General features: G+C 35.0%; 3 protein-coding genes across 9 annotated transcripts in view; 1 reads left to right on the forward strand and 2 right to left on the reverse strand.

The window, feature by feature from the left end:
* The window catches only part of LOC107614534, a 7,343-nt gene extending 1,078 nt beyond the window's left edge, over positions 1–6,265 (reverse strand). Inside the window, exons 1-4 of one of the 3 annotated variants that reach the window (XR_002352949.1) lie at positions 6,096–6,265; positions 5,946–6,000; positions 5,711–5,859; positions 2,459–3,111 (exon numbers count right to left, since the gene is read on the reverse strand). Coding sequence is in view for 1 of the 3 variants with exons in the window: in XM_021109820.1 (XP_020965479.1) it covers positions 2,460–3,104 (645 nt within the window). In the remaining 2 variants the exon portion in view is untranslated. Of the gene's footprint in view, positions 1–1,265; positions 3,112–3,494; positions 3,839–5,710; positions 5,860–5,945; positions 6,001–6,095 lie in introns of those variants that run through there. The other 2 variants (XM_021109820.1, XR_002352948.1) reach the window with 2 other exon arrangements.
* LOC107613361 (anaphase-promoting complex subunit 10) lies at positions 9,905–13,231 on the forward strand. 5 transcript variants are annotated; one of them, XM_021109822.1, is made up of 8 exons: positions 10,020–10,253; positions 10,404–10,479; positions 10,597–10,787; positions 10,863–10,923; positions 11,012–11,104; positions 11,487–11,557; positions 12,758–12,862; positions 12,950–13,231. In XM_021109822.1, the coding sequence occupies exons 3-8, from the start codon at positions 10,609–10,611 to the stop codon at positions 13,017–13,019; spliced, it is 579 nt and encodes a 192-aa protein (XP_020965481.1). In that variant the 5' UTR covers positions 10,020–10,253; positions 10,404–10,479; positions 10,597–10,608; the 3' UTR covers positions 13,020–13,231. The 5 variants fall into 5 exon arrangements, 4 of the variants coding, with proteins under 4 accessions (XP_016170812.1, XP_020965481.1, XP_016170811.1 ...); XM_016315326.1 differs by lacking the exon at positions 10,404–10,479 and having other exon boundaries at positions 9,905–10,253; XM_016315325.2 differs by having other exon boundaries at positions 10,124–10,253; positions 10,404–10,787.
* The window catches only part of LOC107613362 (early nodulin-75), a 2,079-nt gene continuing 1,058 nt past the window's right edge, over positions 13,602–14,622 (reverse strand). The window contains exon 2 of the mRNA XM_016315327.2: positions 13,602–14,164. Coding sequence (XP_016170813.1) covers positions 13,826–14,164 — 339 coding nt within the window. The 3' untranslated portion in view covers positions 13,602–13,825. The remainder of the gene's footprint in view (positions 14,165–14,622) is intronic.

The following is a 14,622-nucleotide window of genomic DNA, read 5'->3' on the forward strand; positions in this document are numbered from 1 at the left end:
ATATCGTAACAATATTGACTGTTGTTAATACTTTTAGAATACTGTATTGGACTAGTTTAAGATTTAGTTTATCGATTTTTCTATTAAATTGTTCGGTCCGGTCCAATTTTAACATTTATACTCTAAGGCATGCCACCACAAATTTATAGGTGTAGATAATTTTTGATATCCACACCATAGTTACTCCCTAAAAGATATTAAATGTCTTTAGTGGTAAATATTAATTTGTTTTAAAAATACAAAAGAAAATATTAATCGTTCCCTTTCTAAATCCTACGGAATACACTTAATTTTTTTTTAATTTTAGTTTTAATTTGTTATTGTTTTTCTATATTTTAAGTTAACTAATTTGGTCATATGTTATTTTAATATACTAAAAATAAGAATTAGAACTAAAATTATTATATTTATTTTTTTCATTTTATTTTAGGATGAAAGTCATATAGTTGATTTACCTCACAATGTCGTATCACTAAATTACTCTTTTTCAGTCGGCTACCTCAAACCATCCACAGGTGCGATAATCTTTTGTATTATATTACAATCTCATAAATATTATAACATAGGTGAATATAAATTTACTAAATGATAAAAAGTGATATCATGCTCTATTAACACTTTTAGTTTAAGGTTTAATTTATTGGTTTTCCTAATAGATTCAGTTCAGTTTTAACAACTATGCTCTAAGGTATGTCACCACAAATCTACAAGTGTAGATAACTTTTTATATCCACACTATAGTCGCTCCCTAAAAGATATAAAATGTTTTTAATGACAAATATTAATTTATTTTGCAAATATCAAAGAGAATAGTAATCGTCCGTCCCTCTCTAAATACCATGCGTATTAGCCTTTCACACGCGCATGGCTTCTCACGCATGCGTCGCTAAAATGCCACGCCACGCGTATGCGTGGATGGACGTTTTTCCAAAATGCAGAATGCCCAAAAAGTTGCATAACCAGTTTTTAACTTGCATTAATCCAGTTTCATACACCCACTTTCCATCGTCCATAACTTGCTCTACAAAATTCCGTTTTTCACAAAATTAATATCGTTTAAAAGCTTGTAAAACCATCTTTCATTTAAAATAAACCACATTTCCATCCAATATCTGAGGAGCAAGTTATGAACTTCCAAAGTTTATTAAAATCCACTTTTTACCAATTTGCTTCCAAACCTCATTTTCACCAATTTTCAAGTTTCTTACCATCAAGACCTGCACATTACTACGCATCAAACCTATTTCATTAACAACCACTTCCAATTTACCTTTAACTAATCCAACAAGCTTTAACCACCAATTTATATCAACATACATCACATACATAAATAACCTCTCATTTACATATATTAACTCTTCACATATACTAACCCTTCATCACATATATCAACCCTTTATCAACCCTTTATCAACCTATATCAACCTATATCAACCCTTCATTAATGGTTTCAAGAACACAAATTTCATACCAACAATTCATGCTCACAATTTCTAACACTAGCTCAAGTTCAATAATTTCTAATGGAATGCACATGAAAAGAAACCTGCTAGTTGCATCTCAGGGAAGAAGTTCGAATCAAAGCTTGAATAGAAAGAATAGGGCAAGTCGAATTGAATAGATTCTAGTTGACTTTAAAGGAATGCGATTTCCATAAGAGAGCAACTCCACGCACCGCAGGTCTCTAGAATTCAAGGGTTACGTGATTATATTAGGACGAGTTCAGGCTTATTCCAAAAGAGACAAGCCTTATACGAGTAAGGAATAGAATCAGAAGAACGACGAGTTGGGCTTTTACAGGAAAGACTCAAGATAGAGTTTTCAATGTAAGCTATAAGAGAAAGGCTAGATTAAGTCGTGAAGATTAGTTAGTGCACTCTCGAAAAGAAACACTTAGTTGGACGATTCTCTCTTCCAATACTCCCTTCAACTCGGTCCTGAGTTTTACTGATTATAATGATGTCTTCACTCGTGGTGCAATCAACACTGATCCGGCTGTCGGCACTAAGTCTATCGTAGACTCACGTTCTCTCTAAGGTGGAAGTTCTGGTACATCTTCAAAAATGGTCTCGAAAATTCTCTCGTATAGAAATTTGGTCTCACCTTTACTTGTCCCTTAATCAATTAGCAACTAAAGGTTAAATCTGCTCTATTCCTCTTCCTCGAAGTCTTTAACGTCACTGGATTTCAAACGGTAACTCCGCATAGCTCTCGACAGTTCCAATTCCTTAAGTATAATCCACCCTACTTCCACTTTGTCATTCTGATTCTTATCCTTCAAGAACCTAGACACTCATCTAAGTTAGCTAAGTATCGCCCCATCTCAACAGCTAATAGTCTTCGACTAACCATCGGCTCATACTCCATGATCATCAAAACTTGTCATGCTTCACAAATGGATATTATATATTAATGATATGTAAGGTAGCTAAAAACTCAACTGCTAGTTCATGGTTACCTCAGGTCTGAGAATCGGATTCGGCTGCATTCTGGCGCTTTCTATATAGACAGTCTCGAGTTATATGCCCCGGCTTTCCGCACTTGTAACATACACTTAATCCGGCCCTGCATGGTCTATTTGGATGGTACTTCTTACATCTTGGGCATCTTAAGTCATCCGGTTGGGTACTGGTTTGCCCTTCTATGTTCGGATCCAGACGGTTGTCGTTCCTTCGGTCATTGTTCCGGCGCTGAGAGTGTGAAGCGACAAAATGATTCTTTTTGAAATTCTGACTCCTAGGTGTAATCTTTCCCTTTCTCTTTGTGAAGGGTTCTCGGCGATTACTCCCTGCTACCTCAGTCCTCCTTGAGCTTTCTCCCATTGCCTGACCTGTGTTAACTTGCTCTGGATAACCCACTGGTACCCCCTGACTCGGAATATTATGTCCACCTTCATATTCATTATCACCATTGTTGCCAGTTCCAACTTGTGATTCCACCCCATCCATCACTCGGATGGTCACATCAGCAACAGCACCAATGGCAGCAACGACACTCGTCATTGCGGTCACGATCTCAGTCAAACTATCTACTGGTATGATTACCTCATTAACTCTCCGTCCTCGACCTTGATTGTACTCACGACCGCGCCCACGAGACGCCATTTGGTTCCTGTTCATACCAAATAAGTGATATCAAGGTGATCAGTCTCAATATCTCCAGTCCAGTATTTCAAAATCCCAAATGCATGCTCATGAGCATTAATGCCATATATATCAGTTAGATACCCTAAATAGCATGTGTAGACACCCAGAGTATGCCCAGGAGCATAGTCAGTCCATCCCTCAGGCTCTATAGGAACGAACTGCTCTGATACCATAATGTAACACCCTACCATACTTAATCTTATGCTTAAGTCATAAGACTGAGATAGTAAGGTATTACGACCTCTAAAAAAAGAAATATATATATAATAATAGGAGAAGAGGTAATTAACTAGGAGCCTTGAAAAATGGGTAAAACAATATCGCAAAATAAAAAAGCGCAACGCTCAAGAAACAGAACTACTTGCATGCTAAAAAACCTAAAGATTATAGATATAAATAAGCAAAAGAACGAAAAGAGAGCCAAGAATACAGTGAAACTAGCTCCTGACTCAGCCTGCGAAGCCAAGGTTGGCCGGAGAATATTTACATATATATATACCAGCATCCCAAAATACCCAAAATACAGAAATAAAGTCCTAACTCTCCTGTAACCTCTATGAGGAACAAAATAACAAGTTTCTTGGAGAGCAAGTTAAGTAACTAAGTAAATATATACATAAACTGATAAACCAAAACATCCCAAGGACTACTCCGCTTCAGGAATCCAGGCGCCTAACGAGGAGCCTCTCGACCTGCATCAGAAAACAGCAACACAATATGGAATGAGAACCGGAGGTTCTCAGCATGGTAAAGATGCCACGCGTATAATAAATAAGGTCCTGGGAATACCAAAGGCAATCCTAGAACTCTGTCATACAATTGTAAAACTTAATTTCTAAACAGAAGCCATAAATAGGGGTAGGTATACTAAACCTGCTTAAACTCACTCAATCTTAAACCTAACCTAACAAACCATTTCACCCTTCCTCCGTTCCTCCGTCATCCATAATTCAGCAAAGACAAGTAACCAGACAAATTCACGCACAAGTAATAGGAAGATAGTGCAAGTAGCAAGTATAGCAGGTAGTAGGATGTATACATACAGTTAGGCAAACTCAGAAAATGCATAACAATAAAAACAAACAAATGCACATGATGCATGCCTGTCCTATGGCTGATGGGGCCCATCTGTCGGTTATCCAGCCAATCCGACAAGTTCGAAAACCTTAAAATGTCCCCCGTCGCGCATCTCCAAGAGTTTATGCATAGAGTTCACATTCATTCATCATATAATCACTCAACGGGGGGTTATCCATACCCTGGAATTTATACGTGCCCGGTCACCCTTACGACGTAGGGTCAACAGAGTATCGAGATTCAACCTAAAACACGTGGTGGCGAGCCACGGTTTTTACCTAGGAAAACTCGTATCTCAGATATCATTATTCATAAGTCATTTCATTTTCATAAACAACATATAATCTTATATCAAGCCATGGCATTAAACCTTATTTAATTTTCTCATCTCCTTCATATAACTCATCATTTTATCTCTTACTTCATCCCCAAGTTATCTTATTTTCCTAGCTCCAACTAGCTACTAGACTTAATACTATACTCTAAGTCTAAAAGGAAAGAAAATGGAGGTTTAGAAGTGAAAATTTGGTTTAAAACAGCCGAAATCCGATTTTGCAACAGGCAGTGGTCACGCGTACGCGTGAGTCATGCGTACGCGTGATCATGCGTATTAGCCTTTCACGCGCGCGCATGGCTTCTCGCGCATGCGTCGCTAAAATGCCCCGCCACGCGTACGCGTGGGCCACGCGTACGCATGGATGGATGTTTTTCCAAAATGCAGAATGCCCAGAAAGCTGCATAACCAGTTTTTAACTTGCATTAATCCAGTTTCATACACCCACTTTCTATCGTCCATAACTTGCTCTACAAAATTCCGTTTTTCACAAAATTGATATCGTTTAAAAGCTTGTAAAACCATCTTTCATTTAAAATAAACCACATTTCCATCCAATATTTGAGGAGCAAGTTATGGACTTCCAAAGTTTATTAAAATTCACTTTTTACCAATTTGATTCCAAACCTCATTTTCACCAATATAATTTTCAAGTTTCTTACCATCAAGACCTGCACATTACTACACATCAAACCTATTTCATTAACAACCACTTTCAATTTACCTTTAACTAATCCAACCAGCTTTAACCACCAATTTATATCAACATACATCACATATATAAACAACCCCTCATTTACATATATTAACTCTTCACATATACTAACCCTTCATCACATATATCAACCCTTTATCAACCTATATCAATTAAATTTCATTAACATATATCAACCCTTCATTAATGGTTTCAAGAACACAAATTCCATACCAAAAATTCATGCTCACAATTTCTAACACTAGCTCAATTTCAAGATCACACATTCAATAACTTCAACACCTCATAAATTCCAATACAGGTTCATCCACAATTTATTCAACAACTTCACAAGACTAATCATTTAATTCAATTAACCAATTCAACTTAACCTATGGTTCTTCTAGCCTAAGTTTTCACAACACCTTAAATATTAAACGCGCGAAACCTAAACCATACCTTGGCCGATCACCGCGTTTGGTCCAAGGCAACCCACAAGGCCAAATTGTAAGCCTCGATCACCAAAATCCAGCAACTAGAACTCACTCCCAGCTTCCAATTAAGCTCCTAACATATCTAATTGCTTCATATCACATATTTACATGCACCTAACATAAGTATCACAAGCATATTCCCAAAATTCAATACCCAAAACACCAAATTAATGAATTAATTAGAGTTATAGGACTCTCACCTTACCAACGAGAAATCGGGACAAGACCCAGCAAGTCCACCAAGTTAATTTGATCCTAAACACCGAAATTGAACAACTTTCAACATAATTGCTCATAGATTTTCGAAACTGTAAATGGAGAAATTGAGTAGAAAAACGTGAATTTCTTACCTAACAATGTATTGGACTTTGTAGAGCTCGACGCCGCGGACGCGTGGCCGCAAACGGTGCGATGATCGGAGCTCCGGATCAAAAGTTATCTAGATTTGAAATTAAAGTGAGGGTTAGGTTTCTTATGATGCTCTCCCCCCTGTTTGCTTGCCTTTAGCGTGTTCTTGCATGCAGAACTGGGAAGAATGAGCTTCAGCTCATTTAAATGATGGGTCCGGTTGGGCCCACAGACTCGGTTTGGATCCAGTTCAACCGGTTTGGCCTATCCGGTCCAACTTTGGACCAAATTTTTTAAAATTGGTATCAAAATTCTTGTTTTGTCGAGCTCTATCCTATTTTGATATTAGTTTTGTATTTTTAATTTTTTTATTTAAAATTTAATTTATTGACTAATTATTTACCGATTTTAGCGAAGTTTACAAAAAACAGTGTCTTACTCATGAAGTTTGCATAATTTTGTACTTTGTCTGATATGTACAGTAGATTGTAACTTCATAGTTTTGTTTTCAAAATTTAGGAAATGAAAAACCTTTCAACATAAGAAAATTCCCAAATTATTTTATGCAGTCTAATGGATATTCCCACGTACTAGATAATGATGGCTATTTCAACTACAATTCAGATTTATTTTATGCTTGAAAGATCATTTTTATTTACATACTATTGAATGATCAATTATAGTATAACAGTATATGCTTCTATTATTAGCCTAATTGTTTTATTTTGAGTTTAATGAAATCTTATTCTACTCATCATCAAACGGCTCTTTACTCTTATCTATCTATTGATTGTTTCATTTTCATCTTATCTTTGTCTCTGGGACCTAGTTGTTATGCTAATAAGTTAGAAAACTTTTAAATAAGATTATAAACCAAAATTTAAGCTCAGCATTTGTAAAACATGCTAACTATGAGCAAAACATGCTAACTACACAACTAACTCGAAGATTTAAAACAAAGCTCTTGGTCTTAAATGTGAATGAGTTAGTGGTCATGATTTGAAGTTAACTGTTTAATAAGAAATGCTAGTAAACTTTAGCAATATGTAGTGTTTTCTTTACCTCTAGTGAAACTCTAAACTTTAATTGATGCGGGTATTTTATTAATAATATTATGTTTAATTTTCTTTTTAAATTATGCAAATCTGTATGTATTGTCAAGATATGCCAATGCCATACTCTTTGTAGTGAACTCTAAAGCTTTCTAAGTAGCTGAGTTTGAGTAAGGTGATGCCAAGCCAAAAAAGAATGATATTGAACATGATAAATTTGAACTAAGGATTGTTCAATTTCAGCATCAACTTCACTCAAATGAACTTGGTGCACTAATATCATCTACTTTAGGGGTGTCAAAAATCCCTAGGAGGCGGGGATCCGCACGGGAACCGCCCCGAATGGGGCCCGATGGTAGAGAATTTTTTCCGTGGGGATGGGGATGGGGAGAAAAATTTCCCCGAGATAGGCGTGGGGACCCGAGCGGGGATCCCCGCCCCATCCCCAATAATTTTCCGATTTGTTAAACTTACTTAAATACCCTTACTTTATTTCTAACATAGGGGGTATTTTAGTAATTTCACCCATTAAAAACCCTAACCCTATCTTCCCTTCTCACCTTTGTTGCTGCGCCGTCTCTAACTCTCTATTCCCACCCAAGCCCCAACTCTCCAGACTCCAGTCACTCACTCACTCTCCATTTTGTTCAAACTTCAAAACCCTCATAGCTCGCCACCAGCCACTCTTGCGCCGTCACCCTGGCAGCTTCACTGCGTCGTTCTCTCTCTTCAGGCGCGGCGTCTTTCCCCTCTCCACTTCTGCGTCTACATGTTTGCTTCCATTCTCGTCACTGTATGTTAACATATTTATGTCTCTGTTATTTTAACAGAGAACATGGAGATGTTTGTTGGAAGTTGTATGCTGACAATGAAAGAATATTTGATGTTAAAAACTTTATTTTATTGCTTTCTTTATAATGAAAGTTATATTTTAAGATTTTATTTTATGGACTATGATTTGCTATGTTGTATTTCTGGACTTATAATCTTAGATAAGATATGTTTGTGTGTTTGTAATAATATTTTTTAGTTTGTTTTTTGCTTTTTTTGATATTTTTTACTATAATTTTCATATGAATGTTAAACATAGGGAGATGGAGAATGGAGTCTCGCGAGAAATGGGGATTAATTTTGGGGGCGGGGGATGCCCTGCCCCATTGACATCCCTAATCTACTTATATAGAAGCATAAGGAATAGTAGTATAGAATCTACTTGTGTAGAAGCATAAGGAATAATAATAATAATATAGAAGCATTAGAGTTGTCTAACTTTAGCTAATACACAATTATTCATTGGATCTTTGACTCGTAATAAAATTATATCAATTAAAAATTTTATAGAAGGTGTTTATTTTCTAAAATTCTTTTGTTTTGTTTTATTAATTTTAGTTCTGAATTACATAATTTTAGTTCAAAATTGGAAATATATTGAACAAGCGTTTATGATAAACCAATAATTATTATTACATACAAAGATTAAGAGAAGCAAATTTTTGCGGAAGATAAACAAGTAAAAAAATACGAGTAAGAAGACTTACTAATGGTGAATTGGAGATTAGAGGATTCACTAACAACAAATTATTGTGATAGATGAAGGTGTATAAATAAGGAATTGAATATAATAGAGAATCAAAGAAAATATGTTTATAAAAAAGAAATAAATAAAAAAATTACCTAAGAAAGAATGCTAGGGGGCCAGCAACTTTTGTGATTTGTAGCTATCAAATAGTCATCAATGATGGTTTTAATGGTGTGAGATTGGTGTGAGATTTCATCAAATAATTCACTTTTTCTTGTTGGTTACATGCTGGCCAGAATTTAAAAAAGTTGCTGGTCACCTAGACTTTTCCTAAAAAAAATTTAAGAATTGAAGATTAAAAAGTTTAGCTAATAAAAAAAATTTAAGTATTCTTTATGTTGTTGAGTATTTTTGTAATTTTATAAAATTCATCACTTCTAATCAATTTTCTTTTAATTCTTTGATGTACTCTATGTTAAGATACAATTCTAATGATCTTTTATAATAATGCTTCCAAATAAAAAAAAAAAGGAGGGAGGAACAAAGAACAAACCAAATAAGAAGAAAGGATTAAAAGGAACAAAGTGGAACCAATGAGCAAGAAACACCCACAAACTAAGGCGACACAACGACAACGGCAAGGCTTCTTCACAGTAGCACAAGTGAATCCTTAGCGGACTAGGTTTTGCTTCCACACCTTTTGTCCTTTGTCTTTGGAAAGAACAACAAAATTAGAACAAAATTAATATAAGACAAAATCTGAACCAAATTAAAGTGAAAACTTACGTGCAATTGTCTTAATATAAAGTTGATATTTGAGAATTGTTAGATAATAATTTAGTCAAATTATTTAAATCATCTTACAGTTTTCAATTATCAACTTCATACGAAGACAATTGTATATAAATTTTTGCCTTATTTTAAAGAGTGTAAATGTAGCAAAAATTGATCTAAAATTAAAAGAAAGGATGGGTGTGCAAGACTGCGATAGTTATTAGCACCGGATTAACCCAGCCGGTCAGATTAAAAATGGGCGAATTGGCCATAGGACTGGTTCGGGCAAAACAGGGTATTAGACAAGGAAAAGAAATAAAGAATTGATAAAAGCCGGTTGATCCGACCGATTTTAGTAAAAACCGGCATGCTTGACAAACTCGGACCGGTTCAAGATTTTTTTTTAAAACCCACACCCTAAAACGACGTGGTTTTGTACTAAAAAAACCCCAAATACATTGAAGCTCACTCTCTCTGAAGTCTCAACTCTGAAGCTCACTCCAAAGGCAGAGCCTCCCTCTCACTCTCTCACACTCACAAATCTGCCACCACGCGGTTGCTTCCACGTCGCCGGATCCTCTGCGTCTCGTCCCGGCTCCTGTGCACCTCCGGCACTGCGTCGTCGCCTCCTTCCGTTGCTCGCCTTCATTGTGTCGTCGCGTCTCCTTGCTCTTCTGCCGCTGTGCGTCTCTCGTAGTCGTCGTCGCATCCTCATCCGGCGGGGCTCGCGTCGCTGCTTCCTCCCCTCGCCGGTCTTTGCCTCGTCGTGCTTGGTCTTCCTCTTCTCCCCCCGCATTCTGCCTTCACATCATCAGGTAAGCTTTTTAATTTTTTTTAGTTATTCAGTTATTGGATTATAATCTGTTGATTTGTTGATGTTTTTATACGATTATGGTGAATTGAGCTGCTGTTTTTACATTGTTGTGCTGTTTTTATATATCCTGTGAATTTATATTGTTGGATAGTGGATAGGTTCTCACTGATATCACTGCATCTCGCCCTTCTATTACTGTTCATTCTTCTACTTACACTAGATGTCAGGTTCTTACAATTCCTTATTCATTTTCAAACATGGAGGGTTCCCAGGATTTATGCTTAAGTTATCGAAGTTCCTTATTACAAGTTCCTCATTCCATATACCACAAACCAATTTTGCAGCTTTCATTGATTATGGCAGCAGAGTCATCGGAGGGTGAAGAAGAAGCAAAGCTCACTGGAGGGAATCAACTCTTGGTTGTGGATGATGACCTCAGAGAGATGGGCAAGAAGGCTGCCTGGAGTGTTAGCTCCTGCAAGCCTGGCAATGGAGTTTCATGTCTCCGTGATGACAACCTGGAAACCTATTGGCAGTGAGTCACTCTCTTTGTCACAGTGTAACATTGGTTTCAGATCATGAAGGTGTTGTTTGCTATGTTTGGTTTCAGATCTGATGGTGCTCAACCCCATTTGGTTAACATTCAGTTTCAAAAGAAAGTTAGATTACAAGTATGTACATTCAACCTAGAAACAAAGAAACTAAAAGCTGCTTCTAAAAGATTCTAATTTTGCTGAATTTGTTTTGGCTTGTTTTTAGTTAATTATTCTCTATGTGGATTTCAAGCTCGATGAGAGTTACACGCCAAGCAAGGTTTCCATCCGTGCTGGTGATGGCTTTCACAACCTGAAGGTAGTTTTCCCAATTTGGATTTTATTCAGAGTGCCGTTTATTCAGCTCTTTATTTCTTTTACTACTATCAACAAATAAAAGATAGAGGGTTGGGGGCTGATACTTCCTTAGAATTTTAAGTGTTGACAATTAAAGTTTTCTAAGATACATATAATGTTTTCCAAAAGGTATGAACATATTTGGCGACTTAGTGCCATTAATATATTTTTCCCCCTATGAACTTAAGCAGTAGATTCTTTTAGGCAATTAACTTTTGAGGAAGAAACAAAAAAAAAAAGTCTCCGGAATTTTTGTAGGCCTTACAATAATTTTATTGTGGTTGTTGTTGTAATATTGATGATCACTGTTGTTAATCCGGTAACGACGTTTTGAACTATTTTAGGAGATAAAAACTGTGGAACTTGTGAAGCCTACTGGTTGGGTTTATCTCTCATTGTCTGGAACTGATCCTCGGTAAGCATTGATACCAAGGATATAGTATGTGTCTTGCTTTTTCATATCTCAGAATTTTTTTATTGTTTCTATGTGATATGCAACTTCCAACCGTGCACAAGGTTGCAAACTATAAAGCACTTAAGAAAAAGTATGATATTGATACGGAAATAAGCATAATTTGAACGATACAAGATACCAATATGATTATATATGTTAAGATTGTTCTTTGAGGTATGTATATTATTTGAAGATGAGCAAAGCAACACATGAAAAACAAGAGAGCGAGTTACTACAAATTATAGAGATAAAAAGTGTGTTAAATAAACATAAACCACTAAGCTTCTCAAAACCATTTGCAAGCAAAAAGAAACCCATGTTTTGCGAGTATCTGTGAGTGTCTAGGAAAGAAAAAAAAAGTATCCTTGATGTATTTAATTACAAATATAATAAATTTAAAAATAAATTTAACAGAAATGGGAGTAGGATGTTTCCATAGGTATTGTGTTGTTATCTGACATGGAGACGTCCTAAATACAGAATCATTCATGTAAATTGACGATCAGTGTTTTATATTGCGAGTCTATTTACAGCCTTCTTGCCATGCTGATTTCTTTAACAGATCATGGGTTATTTTGAAAGTTATAGGATGGACACAATATTTTAGTAAGCATGCCTTAGATAGAACGGAAGGTAGTTTTCTCTATAGATTGCATTTGAATGAGATATTTTCAAATTTCAGGGAATTTAGAATTCTAAGGAATGTAAATTCATCAGTTTAATTTCTAGTCATTTTGAAATATTTGGTCTCTGTTTTAGGCTCCATTTGGATTTTGTCAATGGAAATACAGAGACAGAGAGACGGAGATAGAAAATTAGAGACAGTAAAAAAAGATTGTCTGTGTATTTTGTTTGGTAATAATATTAGGTACAAGACAAAAAAATTGTAAAATAACTATTTTACTCGTATCTTCTTCGTCAGCATGCTAGATCACTAACATGTTCTTCCTTCCACCACCAGTATTCACCAAGTCGAAAATCATCAAACCACAAATCAAACTGTGGCTCTAATAATATTCATGAATATCCCCAAACCAAAAACCATTGTTTTATTATTCTGGGATTCAAATTGTTTTAGTATTTGTTGAGGATTGCTTATCTTGCTTCTTTCATGTCAGTTAACATATTGACATAATCTTCTAATTGTCTCATTAATTTCAGTGAAACTTTTGTGAACACTTTCATGTTGCAAATTGCTGTTTTGTCAAACCATCTCAATGGAAGGGATACTCATGTCCGGCAGATCAAAGTTTATGGACCTCGACCGTGTGTATCTTTGTACACCTAATTTTCTTAGATGCAGTTATATGTATATGTTTTTAATTAACATTTTTCGTGTGTGATTTGTTGCAGGAATCCTATTTCACATCAACCATTTCAGTTTACCTCAAGCGAATTCATCACCTACTCTTCTATAAGATGAGAAATTGCAGGAAAGGATGAATCCAAGCCAACATCATGCTATGGGAGACCTTTATTGACAATAATTTATTCACATTTGAGCCTAATTGAACTTTTCTGCGATACTTGAGTTATAGAATTTAAAATGTAATTATGATATCAATTTGGATTGCTAAACTCACCAAACAATTATGGTATCTATTTTTTCTATGAAATTAGCTTTTAATTCAGTTACGGACTTGGGACTGTCGCTAAACTGTGGCAGCGGATTAGCGAGGAAAACATCATTTTCTAGGCGGTAGCTACTTATTATTTTTGAAACGATTTTCAGATTGTTTCGTGGTAGTTATTAGGCCAATTTCTTATAATATTACGATGAAAATAATTTATTAGTAATATCTTTTATATTTATTACTCTATATAAATGGAATAGATGAATTAATGTTTAAAACGATTATATTACCTTAATTACATTTCTTATCTCACTACAAAATGAATTGAGTGTGAGAACTTTTTTGTGTGTAAATTTCATGTTACATTCATTTCAATAATAACATAAAAATTTGTTAACTTGATATCCAAAAGAGAATGATGACTGATGAGATGAAATTATAACAGTTTTAAAGTAAAGGTTATATTAGACTGTAACATGATTGCACGACACAAATTAGACATAATTTTATACTACAATATACCACACAAACAGGTAAATGACTTCTTAAGCAAGTTCAATCATAGAACTTTTTTTATTTATGCATACATGATAACACCATGGTCCATGAATGCTTCATAACTAACATATCATATATAGTTTCGAGTGATGAGCACTCAGTTAACAGGAGTTGAAGGGTGTGGAGGGTGTCGTGGCCTGTGTCCAGGATAGTTGTGTCCAGGATAGTTATCTTCTTGCGACTGCGCCTCGTGGTGAGGATGATCTCCATGTCTACCATGTGGAGGTTTATTTAAATAGGTATCCTCCTGTGAGTTGTCTCCCTGTTTTGGAGGATGACCTTTGTGTGGCGGTATGTATGGGTGGTAGCTATCCGTAGCGGGATTGTTTGATGGTGGATGCTTCGGTATGGGCTTTCCGTGAAAGCTATTCACTTCTGTATTTTCTTCTTCCTTTGGAGGAGGATGTTTTTTATGGATGTGTCCGTAGTTATTTACCTGTAGTAATAATAAATCAAAAAATTTATATGTTAGAAGGAGTATATATATATAAAATTAAAAACTAAAATCAAATTTTATTTTATTATGAAATTAAATTAACTAAATAAATTAAAAAAAGCAAACATACAAAAAGCAACCATATAAACATTTGTATTTATATATGTTTCTACATAATACATTAACCAAACGTCATGTTCTATTTGTTGTCCAAACTTTTTAGTCACTTTTATTCTTATATAAATAAGATTTAATTATTTTATTAGTCTGTATAATAATTTATTAAAATTTAAATTATATCCTCATATTTTAAAAATTTTTAATTTATTCTTTTATATTAAATATTTTTTTAATTAGGTCTTTATTAATAATTATCCTTTTTTTTTCCAAAAAGAAATAATTCTAAAATATTTACTTTTATATAGATTATTGTATAATCAATCTTATATCAAACACAA

Source organism: Arachis ipaensis, chromosome B08 (assembly GCF_000816755.2).
Source record: "Arachis ipaensis cultivar K30076 chromosome B08, Araip1.1, whole genome shotgun sequence".
Lineage (NCBI taxonomy): Eukaryota > Viridiplantae > Streptophyta > Magnoliopsida > Fabales > Fabaceae > Arachis > Arachis ipaensis.

What these genes read in the sequence shown, in the direction of transcription:
- LOC107613361 (XM_016315325.2), top strand. Translation starts at nt 10,510, where the DNA reads ATGGAGGGTTCCCAGGATTTATGCTTAAGTTATCGAAGTTCCTTATTA. An exon ending in TTGTCTGGAACTGATCCTCG is followed by an intron (nt 11,558 to 12,757) that starts GTAAGCATTGAT and finishes CATTAATTTCAG; the next exon opens with TGAAACTTTTGTGAACACTT. An exon ending in AAAGTTTATGGACCTCGACC is followed by an intron (nt 12,863 to 12,949) that starts GTGTGTATCTTT and finishes GATTTGTTGCAG; the next exon opens with GAATCCTATTTCACATCAAC.